This window comes from Poeciliopsis prolifica, unplaced genomic scaffold (assembly GCF_027474105.1).
Source record: "Poeciliopsis prolifica strain line A6 unplaced genomic scaffold, Auburn_PproV2 SCAFFOLD007, whole genome shotgun sequence".
Classification (NCBI taxonomy): domain Eukaryota; kingdom Metazoa; phylum Chordata; class Actinopteri; order Cyprinodontiformes; family Poeciliidae; genus Poeciliopsis; species Poeciliopsis prolifica.
Window position 1 is genome coordinate 16,575,127 of NW_026562382.1, and position 24,095 is coordinate 16,599,221.

General features: G+C 36.4%; 3 protein-coding genes across 3 annotated transcripts; 2 read left to right on the plus strand and 1 right to left on the minus strand.

Annotated features, from left to right (window-relative positions):
- The first annotated feature begins 294 nt into the window (after positions 1–294).
- On the plus strand, positions 295–6,524 carry LOC129361229 (transmembrane protease serine 11G-like). The gene is made up of 10 exons (XM_055031976.1): positions 295–379; positions 466–616; positions 1,299–1,425; positions 1,903–2,163; positions 2,308–2,450; positions 4,539–4,618; positions 4,791–4,938; positions 5,088–5,232; positions 5,927–6,187; positions 6,299–6,524. The coding sequence occupies exons 1-10, from the start codon at positions 328–330 to the stop codon at positions 6,449–6,451; spliced, it is 1,521 nt and encodes a 506-aa protein (XP_054887951.1). The 5' UTR covers positions 295–327; the 3' UTR covers positions 6,452–6,524.
- On the minus strand, positions 6,417–9,833 carry rabl3 (RAB, member of RAS oncogene family-like 3). Its single transcript, XM_055032408.1, has 8 exons — positions 9,778–9,833; positions 9,034–9,125; positions 8,632–8,761; positions 8,417–8,531; positions 8,163–8,313; positions 7,336–7,407; positions 7,028–7,066; positions 6,417–6,861 (listed from the first exon to the last, which is right to left on the minus strand). Exons 1-8 carry the CDS (start codon positions 9,821–9,823, stop codon positions 6,805–6,807), a joined length of 702 nt encoding a protein of 233 aa, XP_054888383.1. The 5' UTR covers positions 9,824–9,833; the 3' UTR covers positions 6,417–6,804.
- A 140-nt stretch (positions 9,834–9,973) lies between these two features.
- Positions 9,974–17,946, plus strand: gtf2e1 (general transcription factor IIE, polypeptide 1, alpha). The gene is made up of 6 exons (XM_055032421.1): positions 9,974–10,166; positions 10,976–11,271; positions 11,369–11,526; positions 14,505–14,700; positions 14,936–15,174; positions 16,797–17,946. Exons 2-6 carry the CDS (start codon positions 10,982–10,984, stop codon positions 17,255–17,257), a joined length of 1,344 nt encoding a protein of 447 aa, XP_054888396.1. The 5' UTR covers positions 9,974–10,166; positions 10,976–10,981; the 3' UTR covers positions 17,258–17,946.
- Positions 17,947–24,095: the final 6,149 nt, after the last annotated feature.

Below are 24,095 nucleotides of genomic sequence, written 5' to 3' on the forward strand. Positions count from 1 at the left end.
TATGATCCCTGTTTCAAAAAAAATCTTGGGTTATGCTGCAGATTAATGATTTGACATGATCTTAAATAAGCTGTATACACCATAGCATATTTAATGAATTCTGAATTCATTGCGATTGTGAAGGACAAGTAGAAGTAAAAATCACTCACTGACATGCGACAACACGGATTGTGCAGTTGCAGGTTGTTCACTTTTCTTGCACGAACATGCCCACCAATTTGACGCCTGCCCACCAAGTTTCAGCTTGCAACAGTTTGGGGTTTGACTATAGAAAGGTGTGAGGGGAGTCAGCAGAGCAGATGCTCTGTCCTTTCCATCTGAGCAAACATGATACACACAGGTTGCATCTTCTACATCTTTATGCTGGTCATTCTCACTGGTAAGTCTAACTTTGAATACACTGACATTTTAAAAAGTGTTTTTAAAAGTCTTTTTTGATATTCATTTGACAAATCTCCATTACAGGGGCTTCTGAAAGCGGCATCTTTGGAGGCCGCATTTCAAAGCCACACTCCAGGCCCTACATGGCATCACTTCAGTACGGAACAGATCACATGTGCGGTGGCATCCTTATTCGAAAGGACTTTGTTCTTACTGCGGCACACTGTGTTAGTATGTACGTATATTTAACTTAATCCCTAAGTTCAAAGTTTATGTTAATCATAGTATTGTGTTGGTGAAAAGATTTGCTACAGTTGAAACCAGATATTTTCAAACACCAAATAAAAAGAGAGATTTTTCTTCTTACGCTCTGAAGTAAAATCTTAACAAATGTATTTTTCTTTAGTTCCCAACATTATTTCTATTTGCTAAATGCCACAAAGTCACAAAGATTTTTCTTTGTGACTTTCCTTGAATTCAGAAACGCACCTACATTTAGTCAGTATCATGCATAACTGTCTTTTAAACTATATGACTTTTGTCACCTTTTCAATTTTCTTCCATAAGATTCTCACAATAGTTTGTCCTCACAGAACTCAGTCAGGTTTGTAAGCTGCCCCATTGGCACACTCATTTTCAGATATACCCTAGTTTGCTGGTATTTAGCAAATGGAAATAGTTTTGATAATTCTTACTAAGCTAAAACAATTACATTTTATACAGTGATTAAAAATATTGTCCAATGTTCTATTCGATGTATGAAGACTTCTGCCATTATGGTATTATAAGTTCATGCAATATTGGAAATAAAAAAATGCTCTCTAGTTTTAAATGGATTTCCTTCTATTAAGCCACTCATTGGTTATGAACGTTTTAATCTAAAATGAAACTGTTTTCTCATTTTTCAAAACTCAAAGTGACCAAGTGGTGCTTGGGGCCCATAATATCAGTAAGAAGGAGGAAAGTCAGCAAAGGATCAAAGTGGCAAAGTTCAACAGACATCCAAAATACAAAGGTTATCAAAATGACATTATGTTGCTTAAGGTAAGCTAAGATGGGCAAAATGTTTATTTTGTTTTAAGTATTTAGTTCACTGTTAAAATAAATGTTCAATAGAGTGAATGGAGATGCATCAAAATAAATCTGAACAACAGTAATTCAATTCAAAAGCAAAACTTATATGATAGTACTTCCATTGTGTAAGCCATAACTTGACATCCTTTTAAATTATGTGTGTTATGTGACATACTGCATTGTACAATGTGACTTTTGAATTTACACTAGCTGTAAGCTGTGAGCCACAATCATCAAAATGAACAGAAATAAATGTTTGGTCACTCTGCATGATGCATCCAATACTTGACTTTCTGAACTGAGGTATTAAATAACTGTTATTTATTCAAATGCAGCTGTAAAACAAAATATTTTTGCATATTTGTTGAACTTATCACTATGTTGGTTAGTAAATCTTTTATGAATCACAAGTAAAGTTTTAAAGTTATTATGTGCTTTATTTCACAGCTGGAAAATAACGCCAAACTGAATAAAAACGTCCAGCCCATTGAGTTACCAAAGAAAGAAAAGAATATAAACAGCAACCTTGATTGTCTAGTTGTTGGCTGGGGCAAAACTGGACAACATGAACCCATTTCCACTGTTCTGAAAGAAGCGACAGAAAAGACACAATTCAAGGTTGAGTGTGATAAAATCTGGAAAGAGTATTTCATTGCCCAGCAAATGATTTGCACCAAGTTTAAAAAGAACACGGGAGGAATATGCCAGGTAAATTACCTTGAAGCATTACATGCTGTTCATTCAGATGCAGAAAAATATTTTAAACAGCAAATGGTGATCTGTTTTTCTTTTTCAAAAATGTATTATAACTTCTGAAGCATGTAATTCAGGTCTTCTTGCCTTTTTTTCTAGGGTGATTCTGGTGGACCTCTGATCTGCAAAAACAAGCTTAAGGGTATAACTGCATTTACTCTTGAAAACCAATGTGACAATGCAAAGTTTCCACATGTATTTACCAAAGTTGATTTCTTTCTTCCCTGGATCAAAAAGATAATGCAGGAATAAGACCAATGTTGTACCCACTTTATTTTCTTTTAGACTAATAGGTGTGACAACCCTTCATTGCATTGTTTGAAAATTCTTGTTCCAGAAAAAAATGAACAATATATTTAGAATTTTGTTACAATCTACAATAAAGATTCTAACAATATTTATTGTAGTTTTGTTATTCTTTGAAACGATTGATGACAGTTTCAACATTTGTTTCCTTCTCATCCACATATAGAAAAGAGTAACCACAGGGTTGTTGTCTGTAAGTAACGTGGTTGAATACTATAGCTGTGAGGACCCAACCGCAAACTCCCTCACACAAAACACTGTTCATACGTAAACGCTGCCACAACCATCAGTGACCTTTTCATAAATAGGACTCAGAAATTAACTACGCTGCTCAATGAAGAACCATAGTTGATGAAGACCTTTCAAATTTGCAGAATCACAAAGAAAAAATATTTTACCCAAAACTAAAGACTCAAGAACACATCAATGATGCTGTGGCAGCCAGAATAATAGGCCAATGGGAAAAAATCATCATCACACAATTGTCGTATGGGTCAAAGACCCTATTCCATGTCCGACAATGAAGCTGAGAACCTCTAACACTTGCAGTCTCTGCAGTGACTAATTTTTTTTTGTGCTTAGCATTGATAAGCTTTCAGAGCCTTCACGATATTCAGAGAAAGTCTTAATGGGTCCCATAAATTCTAAAACAGCAAGTACATGAATAAATACATAACAATAAACGGATCTTTCTTTCCTTGATTATTCAAAATAAATTAAAATAGTGAGAGAAAAGCTTCTTCATAATACAATGTTAAAACTTAGCTTGATTCTGAAATTTTTGGGTGTTTTTTATGAGGAAAAACCTAAGTCAGACATATTTTTTTTTGCCACCAATAGTGCAAAATTAAGTGGGAGATTTGTGCTTTCTGGTCTGAATACTTTCGGTCTGAAACCAAACAATAGCGTAAACTCTGACTTGTGACACTTTGATGAACTTTGACTGGAAAAAGGGTGGAAAACACAAGTTTCTTTCTAGTCCAAAGTAACCCTTTATATCTCTGTGGTCATTTGGGGAGCCATATTATCTCTTGTGCTTCACAACTTTTTTAATGAGTCCAAAGTTTCTTCTCTCTGCTAAGAAGTTTCATGGAGGTGCGGAATACGTAATCCAGGAGAACTTGCAAACACACCTGCATCATGTCCAATGACCATATGGCATCACTCTGCTTGATTTTAAGGTAAACTAAGCTAAACCACTGATTTGCAAGCACCTAAAAATACCAAGAGAAGTCAACAAAAATCAAATGAATGTACAATATAAAGGTCTAAAAAGTCGATAAGGCCTAAGGTGTTTTTTTAATCCCCCGTCAGGTAATGAAAGAAAACCACCTCACATTGTCACTGAAAACAATGTGGTACAACGTGATCTGGGCTAAGGATTGCATTTCATTTTGTATTTATATTAAAAAGACAAAGTGATTTTGAAATGTTCAGCTAATGAGGTAGTTTAGCCACCAAAACTTCAAGAGATGAACAGCTTTTTGCAGCCTTGACATTCTAATTATTTGGACAGAGTGTAAGTTTATATTTGTGTGTGATCTATTTGTCTCTTACTCTAGAGACAAATTTGAATGCTTTCTCCTATATTCAAATGCTACCACATAAAACTAAAAAAAAAACAACTTTTTGACCAAGAAACGTCAACCCCATAGAATAGAAAGTTGGTGGTTTAAAGTTGTGGTTTCAGTTTCTATGCTTAGTAGGTTAGTCAGCTGTAATATATCATTAAAGTCATCCACCAGAAAGTTACAAAACTGTTAAAAGCAGAAAGTCTAGCCAAAAACAAATATGTTAATGGTCCAAAAATATGGATAAAATGCAACTTAATTAATTTATATATTAGTCAAAAATACACCCAGCAGGAAGAAAAAAACAGCACTGCTGTTTAAAAGCAACAGCAAAGGTCTCTGTGATACAGGTTTCACTCACGCATAAATTTTTTTAACACCTCCCCACCAGTCGATGTTTCCGTTTGTGAGTTTTGAGGCTGAGTACAGAAGGTGTTGAAGGGTCTCTGCAAGCCAGGCTGTTCATCCTTTCCCTGCAAACATGTTACACGCAATTGCCGTCATTTATGTCCTTCTGCTCATCAACTTCAGTGGTAAGAGTAGATCTTTTTTTTTTTGTATGGGAAACAACTTTAAATTATAGATTTTTTTTTTCCAATTTTCAGATGTCCATTTTGGCTTTTGTGTTTAAATAGCCAGAAAATGCCCATTGTTTGCCTGATATGAGGTTTTATTTGACTGAACCTTCACATTTCACTCTTAAAGGGGCAACTAAGTATGGTATAACTGGTGGCAAAGTTGCAAAACCACATTCCAGACCCTACATGGCGTCATTACAGATTCAAGGACAGCATGTATGTGGCGGGATGCTTATTCGGAAGGATTATGTTCTAACCGCAGCACACTGCAAAGAGTGAGTGTGTGGCAACATAAAAAAATATATATATATTGCATTTTACAACAAATTAACATAAAAAGATTAACATTAAGAATAAACTAAAAAGGAAATTAAATATGAATTCTAAAGCATTTGTATCTAAAGTACATCTTTGTTATTACTAGCTGTTACCAAGACATCACGGTTGTCCTTGGGGCACATAACATCAGCACGAAGGAGGGAAGCCAACAAAGGATTAATGTGAAGAAGTACCATGTACATCCGCAATTTAAAGCCGACCAATACGAGTATGACATTATGCTCCTTGAGGTAAGCCCCATTTATACAATTTGTCGTCATTGAAAATTTTGCCATGTCAAATATTTCTGGTACTTTATAATTAACAGTAAGGCCAAATACTATGCATTAGAAACAGACAATTGTGTTTATTCTTTGTGCCATAAATCTATTTTGTGAAATGAACCAGTTCATATAGCAGCTTCCCACCATCAGTATGTGAATGAATGAACACGTGAATGAAATGTAAAGCGACCCCAAAGAGCACTGTACAATTACAGGCCATGTACCATTTGACTTATGCAAGAGAGGATGTTAAAATATTGCAAAGTCAAGATGTAGGATGCAGAAAGACTTGGATCAAAGACTGAATGCTAACATTGAAATAAAAGGTGATCCAACAAAGCATGAGTTGAACAGTATGCAACTTTTATTTTGTAATGTTTTTACTCCAACAGATGTATCTGTCAAATAAAAGGTGAACAATGTTTCTAAACGTTAAATCTAGTGATGTGTACACTTCTGAGATATGCTGTAATCACATAATTGTGGTGCACAATTCTTTTATTATTATGCAAACCAGCTCAAAACAAAGGCTGAAACATATTTGAGACCAAAGGAAACATTTTTAGAAATGACAAAGTAAAAATCCTTAAGACAACAGCTTTGATTTTACAGTAATTCTAATTATACTGTTTTTCTTCTCCACAATATCTTCTCTCAACAGTTGGAAAAAAATGCCAAAGTCAACAACAATGTAGCGACAATTAATTTAGCAAAAAAAGACGAGGACATTCCAGCCAACACCAATTGTGAAGTGGCTGGCTGGGGAAAAACTGGACCAAACGAACCTATTTCAGATGTTCTGATGGAGACCACAGAGAGTATCCAATTCAGCTTTGAGTGCAAACATATCTGGAAAGAGTATTTCAATTCCTCACATATGATCTGCACCAAGTTTAACAAAAAGACAGGAGGAATATGTCAGGTAATCAAGAAATATACCATGAATGAAAATATGAAAAACAAAGCATTTCATTAGGAAAGAAGAGCTGGTTCATTTAAAAACCTAATCAAGTCTTTTTCTTGTCTTTTGTAGGGAGATTCTGGGGGACCTCTTATTTGCAACTCCAAGGCTCAAGGAATAGCTGCTTTTACTTTAGAAAAAAAATGTGATGACCCAAAGCATCCACATGTTTTCACTAAGGTTTGTTCCTTTCTGCAGTGGATGAAGAAGGTGATGAAAGGCTGAGGCAACCTCATTTAATGGAAAGTTTAGTAAAATCTACCTGTAGAAACCTGATAGAAGTGTTTGTGGACAAGATGATAGGATAATAAATCAAGTAGTTCATTTAAAATAAAAAGATACTCCTGAATAATACATCTTGCATATTATCTGTAAAAGATTTATTCCCACGTTACATTAAGTTTCTTTTTGAGTTCACATTTAGGCCAAAAAAATATAAAATAACAGAAAGAGGAAGAGGTGAGGTTGTTTATGTTGCTAACCCTGGTCTCCAACATGTCAACCCACAGATGTGTTGGTAAAAAAAAACAAAACAAAAAAAAAAAACCCACAGACCACTGCTGTTGCATTCGTGGAACTCAGTCATAGTGCAAACTTTTGAAGTTGAACCTTTTTCTGTCAGTAAAGCCTGTCATCTGCAAGGAAATGAAAGGAAAGTTCAGAAATAGTCATTTCATTTCACACTTTAGTCTACATTTGGACCTATATGCTATTTAAACAGTGAGACATTAAATTTTTGAAAATGTTTTAGTGTCAGATTTTATTTCTTAAACTTCCATAAAAAGCAAACACAAAACTCACCTGACTTGAATCTCTGGTGAAATATCTCTTCTCTATTACCTACCAAAAGTCATAAGATTTTTCTGATTACTACAAAACATGACAAATAAGGAAAACTTTTTTGTTTTTATTTAAACGTTAGGTTTAAAAAAATTTACAATGTATATTTGTCTAATTGGGTTTCACTTTCACTTTGTCTGAAGACCACCAAAACAGAGACACTTCAAGTAGCCTTAAAACAGAAATGTTCAGTTGTACTACGACATCCATGATCCACCAGACTGCCTAAAATTAATAAGACAGTGCATTACACCACACAGTTTTCTCACCTTATCAAAGAAACGGCTAAGTTTCACAGCATTTGATGTGCCTGCAGCAAAGTATCTTGGGTTTGTGCAGTCCTGGAAAAACATAGTAATATTCAGCTTTTTTCTCAGGTGGTAAACCACTATGTTTGTTTCCACATGCAGGGGATTTTGGTAAGTAAGACAAAGAGAGTTGAGGAGCGCCTCTCTGCCAGAGTTCCTTTTGTATTTGCTCTATTGACTGATTTAGTACTAATGATTCAGATTAAGCTCATTTTAATACTATCATTTTGTTTCGTAATGAAATATTGTATTGTTTTAATGCCCAGCATTAGCTTCAGGTCACAAACTGATGATGGGAAATTATCTCCTATGATTTTGTGCTAGAAAGTAGAATTCATAAATTGGACCTGGAGTACAGCATGGTCAGCCTAATGGGACGAGACCTCGTCCCATGTCTTTTTTTCTTGATTCCACAGGTCTAACAGTAATCAAGCTTGGGAGTGGCTAGTGAAATTGAGCTCTGCCTTTCAAAAAGTGTTTTTATCCATCCATTTTCCGTGCACTCTGGTCCCTAGTGGGCTCAGGTGCCTTCCTCCAGCAAGACATTTTGGGCGAGAGGCACGGTACAAGGCTATCTTTGTCTCATTGCAAGTTTTGTTTGATGATCTCAAAACATTTAAAGGTGACGAAAAGAAACAAAAACAGGAAAAGTGTGGGGTGGAGAAACATTTCTCAACACTTTATGATAAACTGAATCATAAACCAACAAACATATGAAATATTACTGGATGTAACAGCCTGTTGTTCTAACATCCAGTTTTCAAAGTTCAGTTAAAAAAACAACTTACAAGATTGATCTCCTCTGCGTTAAAATCTTCAGAAAGGAAGGCTGTCCGAGTGAGAACTTCACTGCGTTTGTTCTCTGGAATCTGGTCAAACTTTGTTCCAATCAGCAGCAAAGGCACTGCGTTCTCAACAAACTGTTCTCTGTCATAGTCACTGCATTTACATGAACATAAAAAAAGAAGTAGTTCAGGTCACACGAGTTGCAACTTTTTGCATGCTTAAAGGTTTAGAAAATAATTTGATGATGAAAACCAACCCATTTGAGACAATAACTCCTGTTGGGGAGGAATCCTTATTCAAAGCTTCCATTGACCAGCGGTAGAGATTTTGGGAAGATTTCTTATTTGTTAAATCATGTACCAATATTATTCCTACAAAATGTAAAAAAAAATAAAAAATAAAAATAAAGTCACTTCAATAAGATTTGGGAGCTCTGAACTAGATACAAATCTTTTCTTTATTTTATTTTACCATTTACTGAATTGTAGAAGACTGCTCTGGTGCTTTTGACACTGCTGGCACTGCCCACTGATCCTCCAATGTCCCATAGCTCAATGTAGAAAGTTTTCTCCTCAGGGGTTCCTTCTTTGTAATCTTGAACCTATAATTGGAGTAGATATAAAGTGATATAGTGGTACTTTTGTCAATAAAATAGGAAATTTAGAAGAAGTGTCATTTGGTAGTTATATTTGAATATGTGTGCATAACTCAACATTAAATCTCACGGCATCCAGATGAATGGCAATAATGATTGTGCATGGTAAATAGACTTTTGTTTCATATTGTGCAGCATTTTCCAAATAAATGGTAATCTGACAAGCCTAACAGAATCATTTCCTTTCATTAATGATGTGACATGTTTGCAGTGCTTACCCGTACATCCACAGAACAGCCAACAGTCCAAGAAGGATTTCCAAAAACCTGATTCTGACATATTAAATGGACTAAGGAAGATTTGCCAACCCCTGTAAATGACAAAATAAAAAAAAAAATATATAGAAAGGTTCAATGAAACGATGTGAAATGCATACACTTATATAACAATTCCTGAACACAACAGGTTAGGAGATGTTGGTTTTCAATATCTTTTAGTGCTACTTGGTGTTTGCACTTCCCTTTTGTTGAATAATGCAAACAGACTCGTTTACCAGCGTTTAATAATTTTCCACACAACAGGAAATGAGGCAAAGTCTGTAAGCCTGGAACAAATATTCTGTACAAACTGACACAAAATCCCGTAAAGCTAGCTGGTAATTGTCTCAGTGTCTTTATCAGAAGTCTTTATTTTTTATATCAATTCAAAACAGAGCTTTGTTTTGTTTCCTTTTGATGCGCCAGAAGAGCTGAGCTTACTTATACGATAGTAATATGGCTAGTACTACATTTATCTACATTTGCAACATCCACAAGTGTCATTGCTTTTTTTTTCTTTTTTTCTGCAAATGAGTCATTCATAGCTGCAAAAACAGATTTGTAGTTACAGTTTGTAGGCTCTTAATCAAGATATAGTTTTCACACCACCGAAACTAAGTCTGGATTAAAAGAAAACCAATGATAAAAAAGTAGCTACATATACGTTTGCTGTCATTTGTAAAAGACAAATAGAGCGTATCTTACCAGAATCTCCTAAAACTAACACTTTTACCCTGTCAAGAGAAGCCATTTCTGATGACGAAGAGCACCGGAAGAACAACAAGTTACACCCGCCCTGAAGATAATTTTATGTACACTGATTGGTCCATTCCAAAAGACCTTTCCGCCCAGGGCCATTTCTGCCCAATAGGAATTTAGTAAGAGCTGGGCTATAGTTTTATTTCCGGAGTTACTGTTTCAAGATAATTCTTGAAGCACATTAGCTAAACTTAGCAACTGAAACATTCGGAAGTGTAGAATAATACTGATTGATTTAACGTTTTTGTCTGATAATATGATCGAGTAACTTTAATCTGAAATGGCTTAAGTTAGCGTTTCGATCTGTGTTACTGGTGAAACAGGAAGCGTAACGGGTAAGAGGCTAACGAACTTTTAGAAATGTAGTTACCATGAGGTAAACTCTTATAGCTTGTTTAAATCTGTATGGATATTTATAAACAAACTGTCGCGTGTAAAGACACTGTTATCAAGGGCTTTCCATTAAAGACGAATATCTCGACCAAATTCCTATAAATGTTTGTTCCTTTGTTAGACTTAGCTTAAATGACGCCCAGGTAAATTGTGATTACTTTGTCGCTGCTATTGTATGGTTATATAAAATTAGCCATCATTTTGTATGTTTAGAAACTGAAATCGTAAATAAGTTGGTCAAAATATCCAATTTTCTCTGCTGGCAGTTATTAAAACACTTACTGCGTTTTTGCAGTCTAGGGTATTCATTATTCCTTCAAATTCTGAACTTCATTGAAGCACCGTTACTATTTCATACTGTATTTTTCCTCTCGAATAAAAACAAAACGTCACGAGTAAATGAAACCTAAAGACATTTCAACCTAATGTCTTTAGGTTCAAAAAGTCATAATATTTCAAACCTGATAGTGATTGCTTAAATTTGCTTCATAAAGATATAAACATGAATAAAATAAATTTTATAAATAGTATTCCAATTCTCCAGTGTCCTTCCAAAGCCATAACATTTACAGTATGAATTCAGATTTTTGCAATTTCTGTTTGTTGATAAAAATGAAAATAAAATAAATCAAGCTTAAACATTTATTCTTTGCAGATCTTTTCTTCTATTAATCTTCTTGCTTCCTTTCTTACTTTTTTATTTTATTAGATCGGTCTGGACTTTTTTATAGATATGTTTCTTTCTCCACAGCTAAAAATGATTGAACCTGAGGTACTAACCGAAGTCCCTGCATCGCTGAAGCGGCTGGCTAAGCAGGTTGTAAGGGGTTTCTATGGAGTAGAACATGCCTTGGCTCTGGACGTGCTGATACGTAACCCATGTGTCCGAGAAGAGGACATGCTGGAGCTGCTGAAGTTCGACCGGAAACAGCTGCGCTCCGTGCTCAACACCCTGAAAGCGGACAAGTTTGTCAAGTGCCGTATGAGAGTGGAGACAGCACCTGATGGCAAGACAACGCGTCACAACTACTATTTCATTAACTACAGGTTTGCTTAATTTATTTATGAAGTTCACTCTGCAGCATAGCTAAGATGCATTTAATTGCACATAAACTACAAAACCTGTTTTTTTTTTTTTGTTTAGAGTGCTGGTTAACGTTGTAAAGTACAAACTGGATCACATGCGACGGCGCATTGAGACTGACGAACGGGACTCCACCAGCCGCGCCTCCTTCAGGTGCCCCTGCTGCTTCTCCACTTTCACTGACCTGGAGGCCAATCAGCTTTTTGATCACATGACTGGTAAATACTTGACACAAAGCAGTTTTCCCGAAACACTTCCTGCCTTTTTCTTGTTAAGCATAAAAGACAAAAGTAGATGGACAGTTTTGGGGAAACACAGATATCAAAATCTCATGCACCATTTTGAACTCCTTCCTACTGAGCAGAGTTTTGACAATAATTGATATTTTTATATAATTGGTACTTGAAGAGATCTATGCTCAAAGACACACCATCAAAATTAATTCACAATTTTTTTTGTCTCATGCAGCTTAATTTGCCTCTAGATGGCAGTGAAAGCACATGTTGAAAAATAGCTTGTACTAATGAAATGATTTACTATATCAGTGAACCTGCATTTCTTACTTTAAAATGTTTAATCATATTGAAATGGCTATGAACTCTTTCAGAGATAAATCCATAAAACCACACTATTCTCTTTAGTATATTTTGTGTACATTGTTGCTTAGTTCCTGCTTAGTGGCTTATTCTTCCACACAGATCAGTTCAAACAATTTCACAGGACCTATGTTATGGATATTTGTTGATATGAAATATTTTCACTTCATCCAAGGTTGTTTCAAAAAATAAATAAATTAGAATTTGTCCAGTCATGGTGCCCACCCCTCTTTCCTCCAATCAATTATATGTACGGAAATAATGGAGGGTCACTGAATGTTGCAGCTGTGGGGATTTGAGGGATGAAATTATCTCTAACATGATGTGCACACAAATCTTCAAAAATGTCTTGTTAAAACATGTATTTTTAAAATTCTTTTCTTTATCTATATAAGACTGTACAAGCAAAACTATGAAAATACCAGACTGTTAGGTTAATTATACAGTTACACAGATTTTTTTTTTAAATTACCATGTTTAATTTTTTTACGTTGCATTCTTCCTGTTGGAATTGGGATTTGCCCATAAAGCTTCACACTTACATTTTCTAGAAGTCTCTGATTTCCAGTCATACAGCAGTGTTAAGTTCTTTTTTTTTTTTCCAGATTTCTTTATGTCAGGCAGGTTGAAGGTAGATTTATTCCAAAGAGACAATTCTTCTCTAAAGTATCTATGATTTAACATATCCAAGAAAAGGTTTATAAATGTAGTTGTGCATTAGAGTTGTTCATTGCCCATAAAAGCTTATGCAAAGAACCCAGTACACCTTCCAATTATGCTGTCAATTTGCATTATTGTTGAAATGACACACTGTATTAAATTCAAAGCAAATACTATTATCAGCTGCTTAATATTAGACAAATCTAATTTTCTGGTGTTGACCATATGTCCACCCGTCTCCCTTGATGCCAAATTATTTCCAGCAAGAATAGTAGTCAAATTATTTCACTGTGAAATGTGATAAATTGTAAATCCCATTATACCAGATTCTTCTGAAGAAAATCAACAAAATATGAGCAAAAAAACAAACAAATCACAAAACAAAATTCAAGGATGCTACATATTAAACTACATTAGCATTCACATTTTGCAGCTCCTATGTTGAATAAGGAAGAAACACAGACAAAAAGAAACATGTAGTGAGTTCAAAACATTTCAAACTAACAGTAACAGCATGCATTTCTGCAGAGGGTGAACACAAGATTCACTTTCCCTTTTTAACCGTCATGTGGAGACTGATTTTCATCCTACAGTATCCTCTCAATTTTTGAGCAGTTTCTGAATTAGTTACTACTGTAAAGGGACATTATTCTACCAACCAAAGGAAGCTGTTTAAAATCAAGTAGCCAGATCTCGTAATAGTCTGATGGACTGGTAGCCTCTGCGGGGCCAGCAACACTCAGTGGGATCCCATAGGGATCGGAAATGACAGTGCTGGACTTTCAGTTCAATCTCAGCCTGACCCTCAGAGAAGAGCCAGAACCCTGCAGCTTGAGCAAAACACATCTTTTTTTTCCCCCTTTCCTTGTCAGTTACCTCCATTTAGATTATTTCTTTTTTATTCAACTTGGAGAAATATCAGCATCTTTACTGTTTTGCAACTGCTTTTTTGATTTTCCTATCATGATTACCTCATGATAGGAAGCAATCACATTTATAGGCATCTACCTGGTCATTAACAACAGTTTTTCTCCTTGTTTATTTAAGCAGGCATATCTCTCACTGCCTCAAGCCCAAAATGAGCATGCATTCTTTGATTTGCTCCATCCCTGATGCACACAAAGGGCTAAAAGCAGACATGAGGTCTGTGCTAATGTTGGAATGCGTCCAATTATTGAAACTGAGATCAGGAAGAGAAGCAGATGGTCAGACACATCCTTCTCTTACTGTTTGTAGGCAAAGGGTAGGGTGCACTGCATACAATTTCCAACAGCCCTCAAAAAATAATTAAATGTTTTTAAAATTATTACACCACCCTTCCAGCAAAACGATATGGTTACGTAGGTTACCTGTCGCATATTCTCTCGACACATTATCTTCACAGTCAAGGCTGAGTTAGTGTTTACCTGCTGGTGTGCTATTTCCACCAAGTCAGAGCGCACACAGAAAGCTATTTAAGTAAAATTTTTGTTGTGCAGAGAACAAAAAAAAATCAAGTAACCTTGGAAAAAACATCAGCATCATTTCTGATAATTACTACAGACCAATAAATGGGCAAATCAGCAACCCATTGGACAAAAAAGAAAGTGACCTTCAAAATTGGGGACATCTCTAATTACTGCTCTTGTTTTAGGTGTTTCAGTTTTTGTATGTTTTTTTTTAAAGATTTTTATTTCGTAGCTATTTGCATAGAAATAGCATGCTAATCTATGTTAGATCCCAGAAAAACACCGTGTGTTTTAAGTAATGCACTTTATGTAATCTGCACTTTATGTACAATGGATACACCTAAAAAGCAGAGCACATTGTCATGCATCAGTTAGATGGTCAGAAGAACATATTTCTTATCAAGTTAGCCTGTTACAGTAGCTTCCATGAAATGCAATTTCTTGTTTTAATTCTGTTTTCTGCTTCATTCTGAGTTCTTTGCTTCCCTGCAGGTATGTTTCGCTGCACCTTTTGTCAGACTGAGGTAGAAGAAGATGAATCGGTCTGCCCTGATGCCAGGACACTTGTGGCCCGCTTTAATGAGCAAATCGAGCCCATCTACGCACTCCTACGCGAAACCGAAGACATTAACTTGTCCCATGACCTGCTGGAGCCGGAGCCCACCGAGATCCCCGCTCTCAAACAGAGGTCCGTTCGAAACAAGTCTCACAGCAACACACCACTTACCGCCTCTGTCAGGAAGCGGATTGTAGCTCAACTTTGTATTTATTCATCTGCAGAAATGGAAAATGGCTTTTATGTTTTCATTTTATTGTCGGTGCTTGTTTTATTCTAGAAATAATTGAACTAAAATGTATCATTGTTTCCCTAATCTTGTTGTTTTTTATTTTGCTTTTTGAAATTGCATCTTTTTTTCCTTTAGCCGTGAACGAGCTGCAGCTGCTGCAGGAAATGCTGCAGGCGGACCACATCGCGAAGCCTGGTCTAATAAGGGATCAACCTACGCTGATTTGTACATCCAGAATGTAGTTATCAGCATGGAGGAGCAGGATGACCAAAAGAGGCAGGTCAATGAGGGCAAGCCCCTGAAGGAGCGGCCCGTTTGGTTGACACAGAGCACGGTGCAGGGGGCTTACAACGAGCCGGATGCTCTCAAGACCCGTGAGTGAATTCGTCTTTATGTGAAACATTCCTCTGTGCCCTGCTTTCTTTCTGTTCAGAAAAAAGTTAGACTTTTTTTCTTTAGCTTTTGCTTATAGAGTCATAAAAGGTACAGTTGTTCTTCTCTCTTTTTTTTTTCTTTCTGTTGTTCCGGTTCTCTGGTTTTTCTCTTCAGTGAGTTGAGGTGAGAAGAGGGATTTAGAGCAAAACTGAGGATCAGAGGCTTGAATAACCCTATTGTTCTGGCAAATTGGACTTCAGATGTTCTTCTGGTCCAACATAAATCTTCTGAGCCTTCCTCAAGTCGGTCAGTCACTGCTGTTGAAGTAGTGGGGGCTCTTGACTTTCTCTACTCAAAGTCAGAGTAGATAAGTGGGAGGCTGCCAAATGGCCCAGATCCACATCACGTGCTGTGTTGCTCTTACTGGTTGTAAGTCTAATTATTTGGGTCCAGAGGCATTTTGGTCCTAATCCCCTGATAATGCCTTTGAGAAATCGAAATTCAGCTAATGGGTCCTGGAATGACTTCATTTATTTAACTGTGCTGCCATGTCTTTATGTTGGTGAACTGTAAAAGACTTTTTTTTCCCAAATACATCATATTTTAAAACATTCTTTATTGAAAGCCTTCTTTCATGGCCTTATTGCTCATAAATCAACTTCACAGAATCTAGATATAAAATGGCAATGAACGGTTTATTTGTTCCCATTTTTCTGTGAACCTGAATTTTAAATTACCAGCTGTATGTTTAGGTACATTGTAAGTAACTGATTATTTTAGCAATCAAATATTCTATTGATTATTCTGAAAATTAATCGAGTTAAAAATAATTTTTCATCTGACCTCTTAAGCTTATTTTAGACATTAGAAATACTTAAAAAAAATCCTTTTATCAGATAAGAAAACAAACATTTTCTTCCCTAAAATGCAATAAGAGCATTTCTTTGTGTATGTTTGATCATTTGTAGCAGAGGACGCATCTGCAGCAAAAAAAAATATGTTTAACATCAACATGTGAAAAGCTCTGCTGTTTCTGACCCTACATCAGACAGCTGTTTTGAGTATTAATCATTGGATAGCAATCATTAATACTGATTGCAACTGATTAATCATTAATCAGTTGCTGCTAATGATCAGCTTCACTTCAGAAGTAAGTGAAGCTGAAACTATTCCACTTAAAGAGTGACAAAGAATTTTTTTTTTACCTTAAATGCAAAAACTATAAATTTTCTTTTACTGTTTTAGATTAATTACTCCTCTGAGTATGTTGTTCTTTCAACAAATTACCTTTTTTAAGTGTATTAATGATTAATAAACTACCTAATTAATTGACAATTATTTCACTAGTCAACTAATCTTGATTAATCTGATTATTTGTTTCATTGTCCTGCTGGGGGATGAATTTTTTTATTTTTCTGCAGTCACTTACAGGTTGTCTTCCAGGATTGCTCTGTATTTAGTGCCAGTAATTTTTTGTGGATGCTGAGCAAACTACAACCTCAAGACCTGAGTGGTCCGGAAGGTTGATACAATAACCTTCCTTTAATGTGTTTCAAAGCTAAGCCATTGAGTGAGGTTTATTTTTCTTGGGGAAATTTTTCCAACATTTTTTCTTCCACAGGTGGCGACATTGCAGCCGGAGCTCAGGACGGCGCAGCCGGTCACGGAGCAGGCCAGGCGGACGAAAACGAGGAAGTAATGCGCGCCCTGCTCATCCACGAGAAGAGAGCTGTCGCCGGAGCAGGTGTGGGTGGAGCGAGCGCAGCTGCCAGGGGTCTTGCCTCTGCCACAGCTAACGCCAGTGACTCAGAGAGCGACACCAGTGAATCAGAGGACGACCTCCCCTCAGGCCCTACCACTGCCACAACCTCTCAGCATCGCGCCGTTGAGGAGGTCGAAGAAGAGGATGACGACGATGACTTTGAGGAGGTGGGGGATGAGCCGATGGTGATGGTGGGGGGTCGGCCGTTCTCATACAGAGACGTGAGCCAGAGGCCGGAGCTGGTGGAGCAGATGTCTATGCAAGAAAAGGAGGCTTACATTGAGATGGGACAAAACCTCTTCCAGGAAATGTTCTTCTGAAGACACAGAACTTTAGATACTTTGAGTTGCATTCATTGACTGATGTTTCTGCTGTCTTACACTGTCAGTGGACAACTGATGAGGAAACAATATGCTGCTCCATAAACTTCAGGAAATGTTTGGTTTGCCAGTATTTTTTGCACCGGCCATATTTGTAGTATTTCTATTCGAAGTATTTTCAAAAGTCACCAAACAATAACAAACTTCAGTCTGCCAGCTGCGCTTTCTTTCTTTTATCATTATTGTTTGCTTCAATTCAAAATTAAACAGTTCATCTTTACCAGAAATGTTTTAGCCATTGCTCTTTCATTTACCGGACAGAAGGGACACGTTTGCTTTAATCGATGCAGCCGTCTACACACCGGCATATATCTCATGCCTCCAGTCAGTTTTGTTGAATGGGCATAATTGCATTGATTGCGTGAGAACTGGTGAAAGTTATCTGAGCACTTCACAGTGCGGGGATTGGACGCTGAAACACTGAACAAGCGACTGCTGCTTTCATTATCCCGCCTGTTCAGATGATGTGAGTCAAATAATTTTCTACAGTTCAACAGGCTTGGTCTGAATTCTCATCTCAGGCAAAATACAGAGATATTGTTGTGTTCCCCACAGTAACACTGTTACTGTTGTGGGAAACAGTGAAACATTTGAAACTTTGAGATACTTGTAATAAAATATTACTGCTACCCTGACTAAATGTGTCTATAAGTTAAATGTGATGTTTGCAGGTGTTAATTATTAAACAAGGTGTCTTTTTTTCTATATGTTATTATGGGACACAGTTCTCTCAGCCAATCTAAAATTAAATCTCATAAATGTTTTATGGAAGTAAAAGTAAGGATTTGGCTTTATTGGGAAAATATGTGTGTGCACAATTATAGGACAACCATGACTTGAGTGGAGGATTATTATGCAGCTGATTGAATAAGGAAGCTCAATCTGAAATGCATGCTTTAATCTGTTGAAGTTTTATTCTGTTCACGGGTTCAAATTTACAAATAAGCATTTGACACCTTCTGTTTGAGCAGGGATTAGAAGTTCTTAGTTGATGTGTGAGTCGTCATTTCTTTTCTTTAAGGCCTTTGACTGGCCAGTTGTGTTGTGAAGTACATAAATGTAGGTGAAGGATTATTGCTGTTCATAAAAATAATGGTTTGCTTGAAAGATGCAGACTTAGTTTCCTGCACCACTGCTTTAAGTGTCATGTAAAAGCTATGTAGGTTTGGGAGTTTGTTTTTGAGTCTATCTTCAAGATGAAAAGATCCAACTAGCTCATCTTTTAGTAATGCCAAACTCCACAACCACAATTTTTAAATGGTAAAGTTCTATCCTGGTCATTTAACTTTAACCCAGTCAATGCATTGGAAGTGCAGGAGGAGGAAAAATCTTACCTGTTTCCTGCTGCAGAGACCCGGACTTAAAAGGCAGAAAAGTAAAGATTTGTTTAATTTCATTCAGCTGAGAGAAACCTTCCAGTCATTCCTTTTCTTACTTGTCAGATCAGATTCCTGAGGATAATGTGAGATTTGCTTCGCAATCACTGCTCTAGTGTAACCACAGCATCTTTCAGCATGAAGTGACCCACTCACACAGAGAGAAATGTCCCCTCAAAGCCAAGGCCTACATTCTGACAAAGCCATTGTATTTGCATAAAGATACGCCAATGTTGCACTTGTCATGTTACCGACTGTTTTAATATTCTGCCTTTGCTGTATCTTTTATTTTGTAGTGACTTTTTAAATATTTTTTCTCTGAATGTGAAAATAATAGAAATTGTTGGAATGCATGGGGGTTGAGGTAGAAGAGGTTGCCAATTTCAAAACAAGCAGAATTTTGAAGAAACACGTAAGTTCACTGATTGGAGGGCAAACTTCAAGCTTGAAGGAGGTTTTGTTAAACAGCCTATCCTGAATGTGCAAGCGCATCACTGAACCAACCAATCAGCAAACTGTGACTGAAATGTAAAACACAAAGGTCATAGACAAAAACATCAATTTAATATCTTAGATTTCTTAAAAGAAATAATTATTTTATTCTAGTAAGATGTTTAACTTTATTTGTTAAACTTTTCAGGAGGCAGTATATCTCCATCTTTGGATATTTCAAACAAGACTATTTAATAATGTAAAAAAGTCTTGCTTTATATTTTAAGTACTTTAATGCTTTCAACAGTTTTCTTTCAAAAGTTTCTGTTGAAAGAAAACTGCTGTGGTCTAGCCTGTTAATATTTTTCACCAAGATTCTATTCCTTTTCACACTGATAAAACATACATTGAAATGTGTCTAGTACTTAATCACAATAAAATAAAAAGCCTTTGGTACATATTAAATTCAAGTTGAAAATGTCATCCTTTGCAGACGACTGTGCGGAGGTAAAAACCTCTGGGGTAACCCTACAAGCCCATACATTCTTTTTAAGTTAGAGGATGGACACCTGTAGAGAAGAACCTCAAAGGTCAGGATGAAAACAGGACCAGGGCTCATTAAACATCCCCTGCCCTTCAGGACAGCTCAATTAAAAAGCTGAGCCCATGCTGTTCCATTGATCTACCAAGGCAGGTCTGGGTCACAGGGTGGGTAAAAAAGAACTCTGGGGGGAATCCACAAAGCTGCAAAAAGTCACATCACCTGATAGAACAGGTGGGTTTGTGTTTTAATAAGTTAGAACATGAATCACTGAGTTTAGGACCCACACCTTGTTCATGACATTTTTTTTGTGATACATAACTTGATTTCCTTTTTTCTTTCTGTAATAAAAATAGTTTACAAAGAGGTACTCAGGGTTAAACAGAATAACAAAATCATATTTGACTTGGTCTGAATGAGGAACACAGTAGGATCTGACTGGTTTGTGTGAGTGTGGGAGGAGCCACACAAGGGCAGACTGTAATGAGTGATGCCTCACAAGGTTTGTTTGAGGAGATTACATAAAGATTGATTGACTGCAGGTGTCTGTCACTCTTGATCTAATGAAGCCTAAAGATTAACGACTTAATAATCGACCCCGTTTGTCTGTCTGTCACTCAGCCACAGCAATCTCTTTTGATCCCTTACTTTGAGCCTTTAAAAAGAAAGTGGTCAAATTAAAAAATTAACATCACAGAAAGATTTAGAATAGAGAAGCAAGGGCCATTGCTAACTTGCATATTTTGGGTCAGGGTTTTCTTCAGCTTTCTCTTTTTCATTCTTGCTCTAACCTATATCAAATTGTTTATTAATCAAGGACTCATAACTGAATGCAATATGCAACAATAATAATTCAAGCATGCATACATATTAACTTTTTAACCTGATGTGAAGTGGCTTTCTGCTTCACTGTGACTATTTAAACATAAGAACAGAGTTTAACACTGTTCATGTTGCAGAGATGATATATGATGATAAGACTTTCTTTCAGCAATTATGTTTCTGAAAAAATACACTACCAATATAGTAGCACTAATTAATTCATAAGTTTATTCATCTTTGAATTATGATCTCTGTCATGTTACCAAATACAGTTTTCCAGTTTCTCCATAGATAAATATAGAGAGATATAAGATAAACAGCTGCTGACATTCATAACAAGACACGTTAGATTCTACTGTTTAATGTCACATGCATGTTTTGGACTGTAGACTGAAAACCCAACACATGCCCAGGCCGAAAGGCCTGCTGAGATTTAAACCCAGAACCTTCTTGCCATGAAGCAGCATTGCTTGCTATTACACCATGCCTCCTCTCATAAATTGTAATAATATTTCCCCCCTTCTCATTTAATATTTTTTGCACAGTTTGGATCATTTGACCCCAAAAAATGTCTGTCACAGTTTAAGATATGCCAAAGAGGGATGTTTTAGGTTTGTTTTAAATAACAACACCTCAAGTATGACAGCATTCTGTGAACCTATGAAACTTATGGTCGAATTTTCAACAAAGTTGTGAGCGGATACAGTCAACAATTTATGAAGGAAGCCAAAAGGGGACAAAAACCTTTGATCTTCTATCAATTTCCCAGTTTGTCCAATCTACGTCTACCTCTTTTGTTGCCGGGAGGAATAGTAGTAAAATGTTATACAACCTTAGAAAACATACTCATACTTAATCCAATTAAGTACTTTGTTAGCAAATTGTTTAGTTTTCCCTTTGACTGCACTGTTCTTTTTTGGAAGGTAACAATTTAGCACTCACCTGAACAATCAAGCCTGAGAATTAAAACAGTGAGTTGCTGCTGTTGCTGCTAGAAGTATAAACATGTGACCATGATAAAAAAATGCTTAATTTAACAAATAATAAATACAAATACAAAATATGCAAGAGGAAATAGATCACTATAATATTTGGTTTGAGTCGTATTCTGGTCCTGAAAACCCACGGGGCTTTTGTCACATGTGGCTTTGTAAAGAATTTGTTGCTTTAAGAATAACAGGGTTAAACATTGGAGGACTTTATGTATTATAAGCAGTATTTTTTGGAATGAATCTTGAAAATGTATAAAGAACCACTAGAAAAAAGAGAGAACAGAGTAATATAATCTCCTCTGACGGTATGTGAAAGGAATCTGGCCACAGCATGCTGGACAAACTATAATCTCTTTAAGGAGCTGTTGGAACATCCAGTTAATGTAGCAGTGTAGTTGTCAAGTCAAGTTGATAAAATGCCAGGGCTATATATCTGAATCTCTTTGAAACAGTAGGTTTCTTATTTTGCAGGTGCTACAAGGGTGAAAAAATACACTTTTTTGGTGAGTTGTTTAATGTCACAAATAACAGCTAAGTCTTGTTTAAAATAAACTTCAAGGTATTTCATATTGGTATTGCCAATGTCAGTTCATCAAGTGATTACCTGATCATTTTAAAGTTTTTTTATGACCAAAAATCAATATTTCCACAATTTCTCAAATTCAGCTTGAAAAAATCAATTGACATTCCAGACAAGAAAGGGACTTCAGTAGGACATTTACTTTCAATATGACATTGACTTTTGACTTCTATAATATAATACACAGAGTGTATTAAAGTAATAGAATAGTTTATTACTTTAATACACAGAGTGTATTAAAGTAATAGAATAGTTTATTACTTTAATACACAGAGTGTATTAAAGTAATAGAAGTCAAAAGTCAATGTCATATTTTCTGATAATGTAGCCCAAGGGAAGCAGGCATAAAGAAACACAATTGGACCTAGTGCTGGACAGTCAAACCAATTTCTTTAAATCTGTTGAATATGTAATTTTCTCACAATAGATACCTTTTTCATAGTTTTCGGAGTTGTTAATTTTGGATCATAAAGATTATAACAGATCATAAGTGTTTTTCCTGCCCGTATGTGCCCTATTGTGCATGCACAGCTAAAGATTAAACCAAGACGGATTACACATCTTTGATTAAATGTATGCCATCTGAAGGCAAGTTTTGAATGGAAGGTTTGTTTTGTTGTGGGTTACAGTGACCCTTCAGCAGCGCAAGCATGACAAATGTTTGTCCTTTTTAGAGGCTGTTAACCTTTTATCGAAGGATTCACATCCATTAATCTCCTTATTTATTCATGAGAATCTTTGAACTTGTCCACACTAGCCAAGGACAGTAATGCATCTGAGGGAGTGTGTTTTGTTCAGCCTGATCCCAGATGTGGCACTCTCTTCCCCTGTTTATTTCCTAAAATTGCTAACCATCATGTTTCATCAAGAAAGAGAGAGCAACAGCTCAACAGCTTTTTTCTGTGTATAGTTTTGTGCTTATTAAATGACTAAAATGAAACAAAATGTTCCATTCTATTGAACTGACAGGCACTGAGACAGAATTTCAATTCATTCTGTTCAAACACTTAAAATATATCCTGACAACGGGCTGAACAAAATTAAAAATCATAGGCAACATTCTGAAAACAGGAGCTGGCTGATTAGTGTGTACATGTATTCATGATAATGAAATCTCACAAGTGTTTACAGCCTGATGAATGCAGGGGCACATAGTCAATCAACATGTGCTGATGAGACAGCTTCATGTAAAACCGTCTTCATGTCTCTGCTTGTCCCTGTGTATTACAGCTCTATTGAATGATAATTGACAGTGTTTTTTTAACCATAACTTTCTTCATGAGATATCTTGTGAGAACATTCTTGTGATCCATCATTTTCTTCTTTTAATATCTCAAATTGTCTTAATTAAAAGGAAAATGCAGCAGATGACGTCAACAGGAAAAATATCACATAAGAGGAAAAGGTAGCACAGAATTTTGTCAAAGCAGCTGGTGGGCAGTGTTTTTAATAGGCTCTACAGTCAAACATTGGTGTCATTTGTGTTGACATGTCACCCCTTCCCCCTATTCAGCCTCCAACTGTCTCTACACATCAGCCCTTTAATGACCGTGGAAAGCTGCAGACCTTGTCATCCTGTGTGTCCCCACTAGTTGCCCTCCCTGAGCTTTGCGCTGCGTCCAGTCACGTGATCCAATCATCCACTTCAGTTGTCCCTTATCAAGCTCCCAGTATGTGGTATATGGAGGACAGGTTTCAGTATGTGTTTGCCAGATTGTCTGTGGTGCCACAGCCTGTTATCTGTCTGACTCCTGCCTGTCGCCTGCGTCCTTCCCATCCTGTCTGCCCTGCTTTTTCACCTTCCCGTTCCGCCAGATGAGCCTTGGTTTAGAAAACTGCCTCCATTCTGACTGTCAAGTTTCAGCCTTTGCTTTTGTTCACACTTCACAAAATGAATATGCTGCAGTATCTGTATTCAGTACCTTTGTTGTGTGAAATGGAAATATCCAGACAGGAGTGTTAGACGTTCAAATATGTCTGCATAGATGTTTTAGGGGTCTTGTTTTTGTAGTAGAGCTGCAGAGGTAATTTAAGT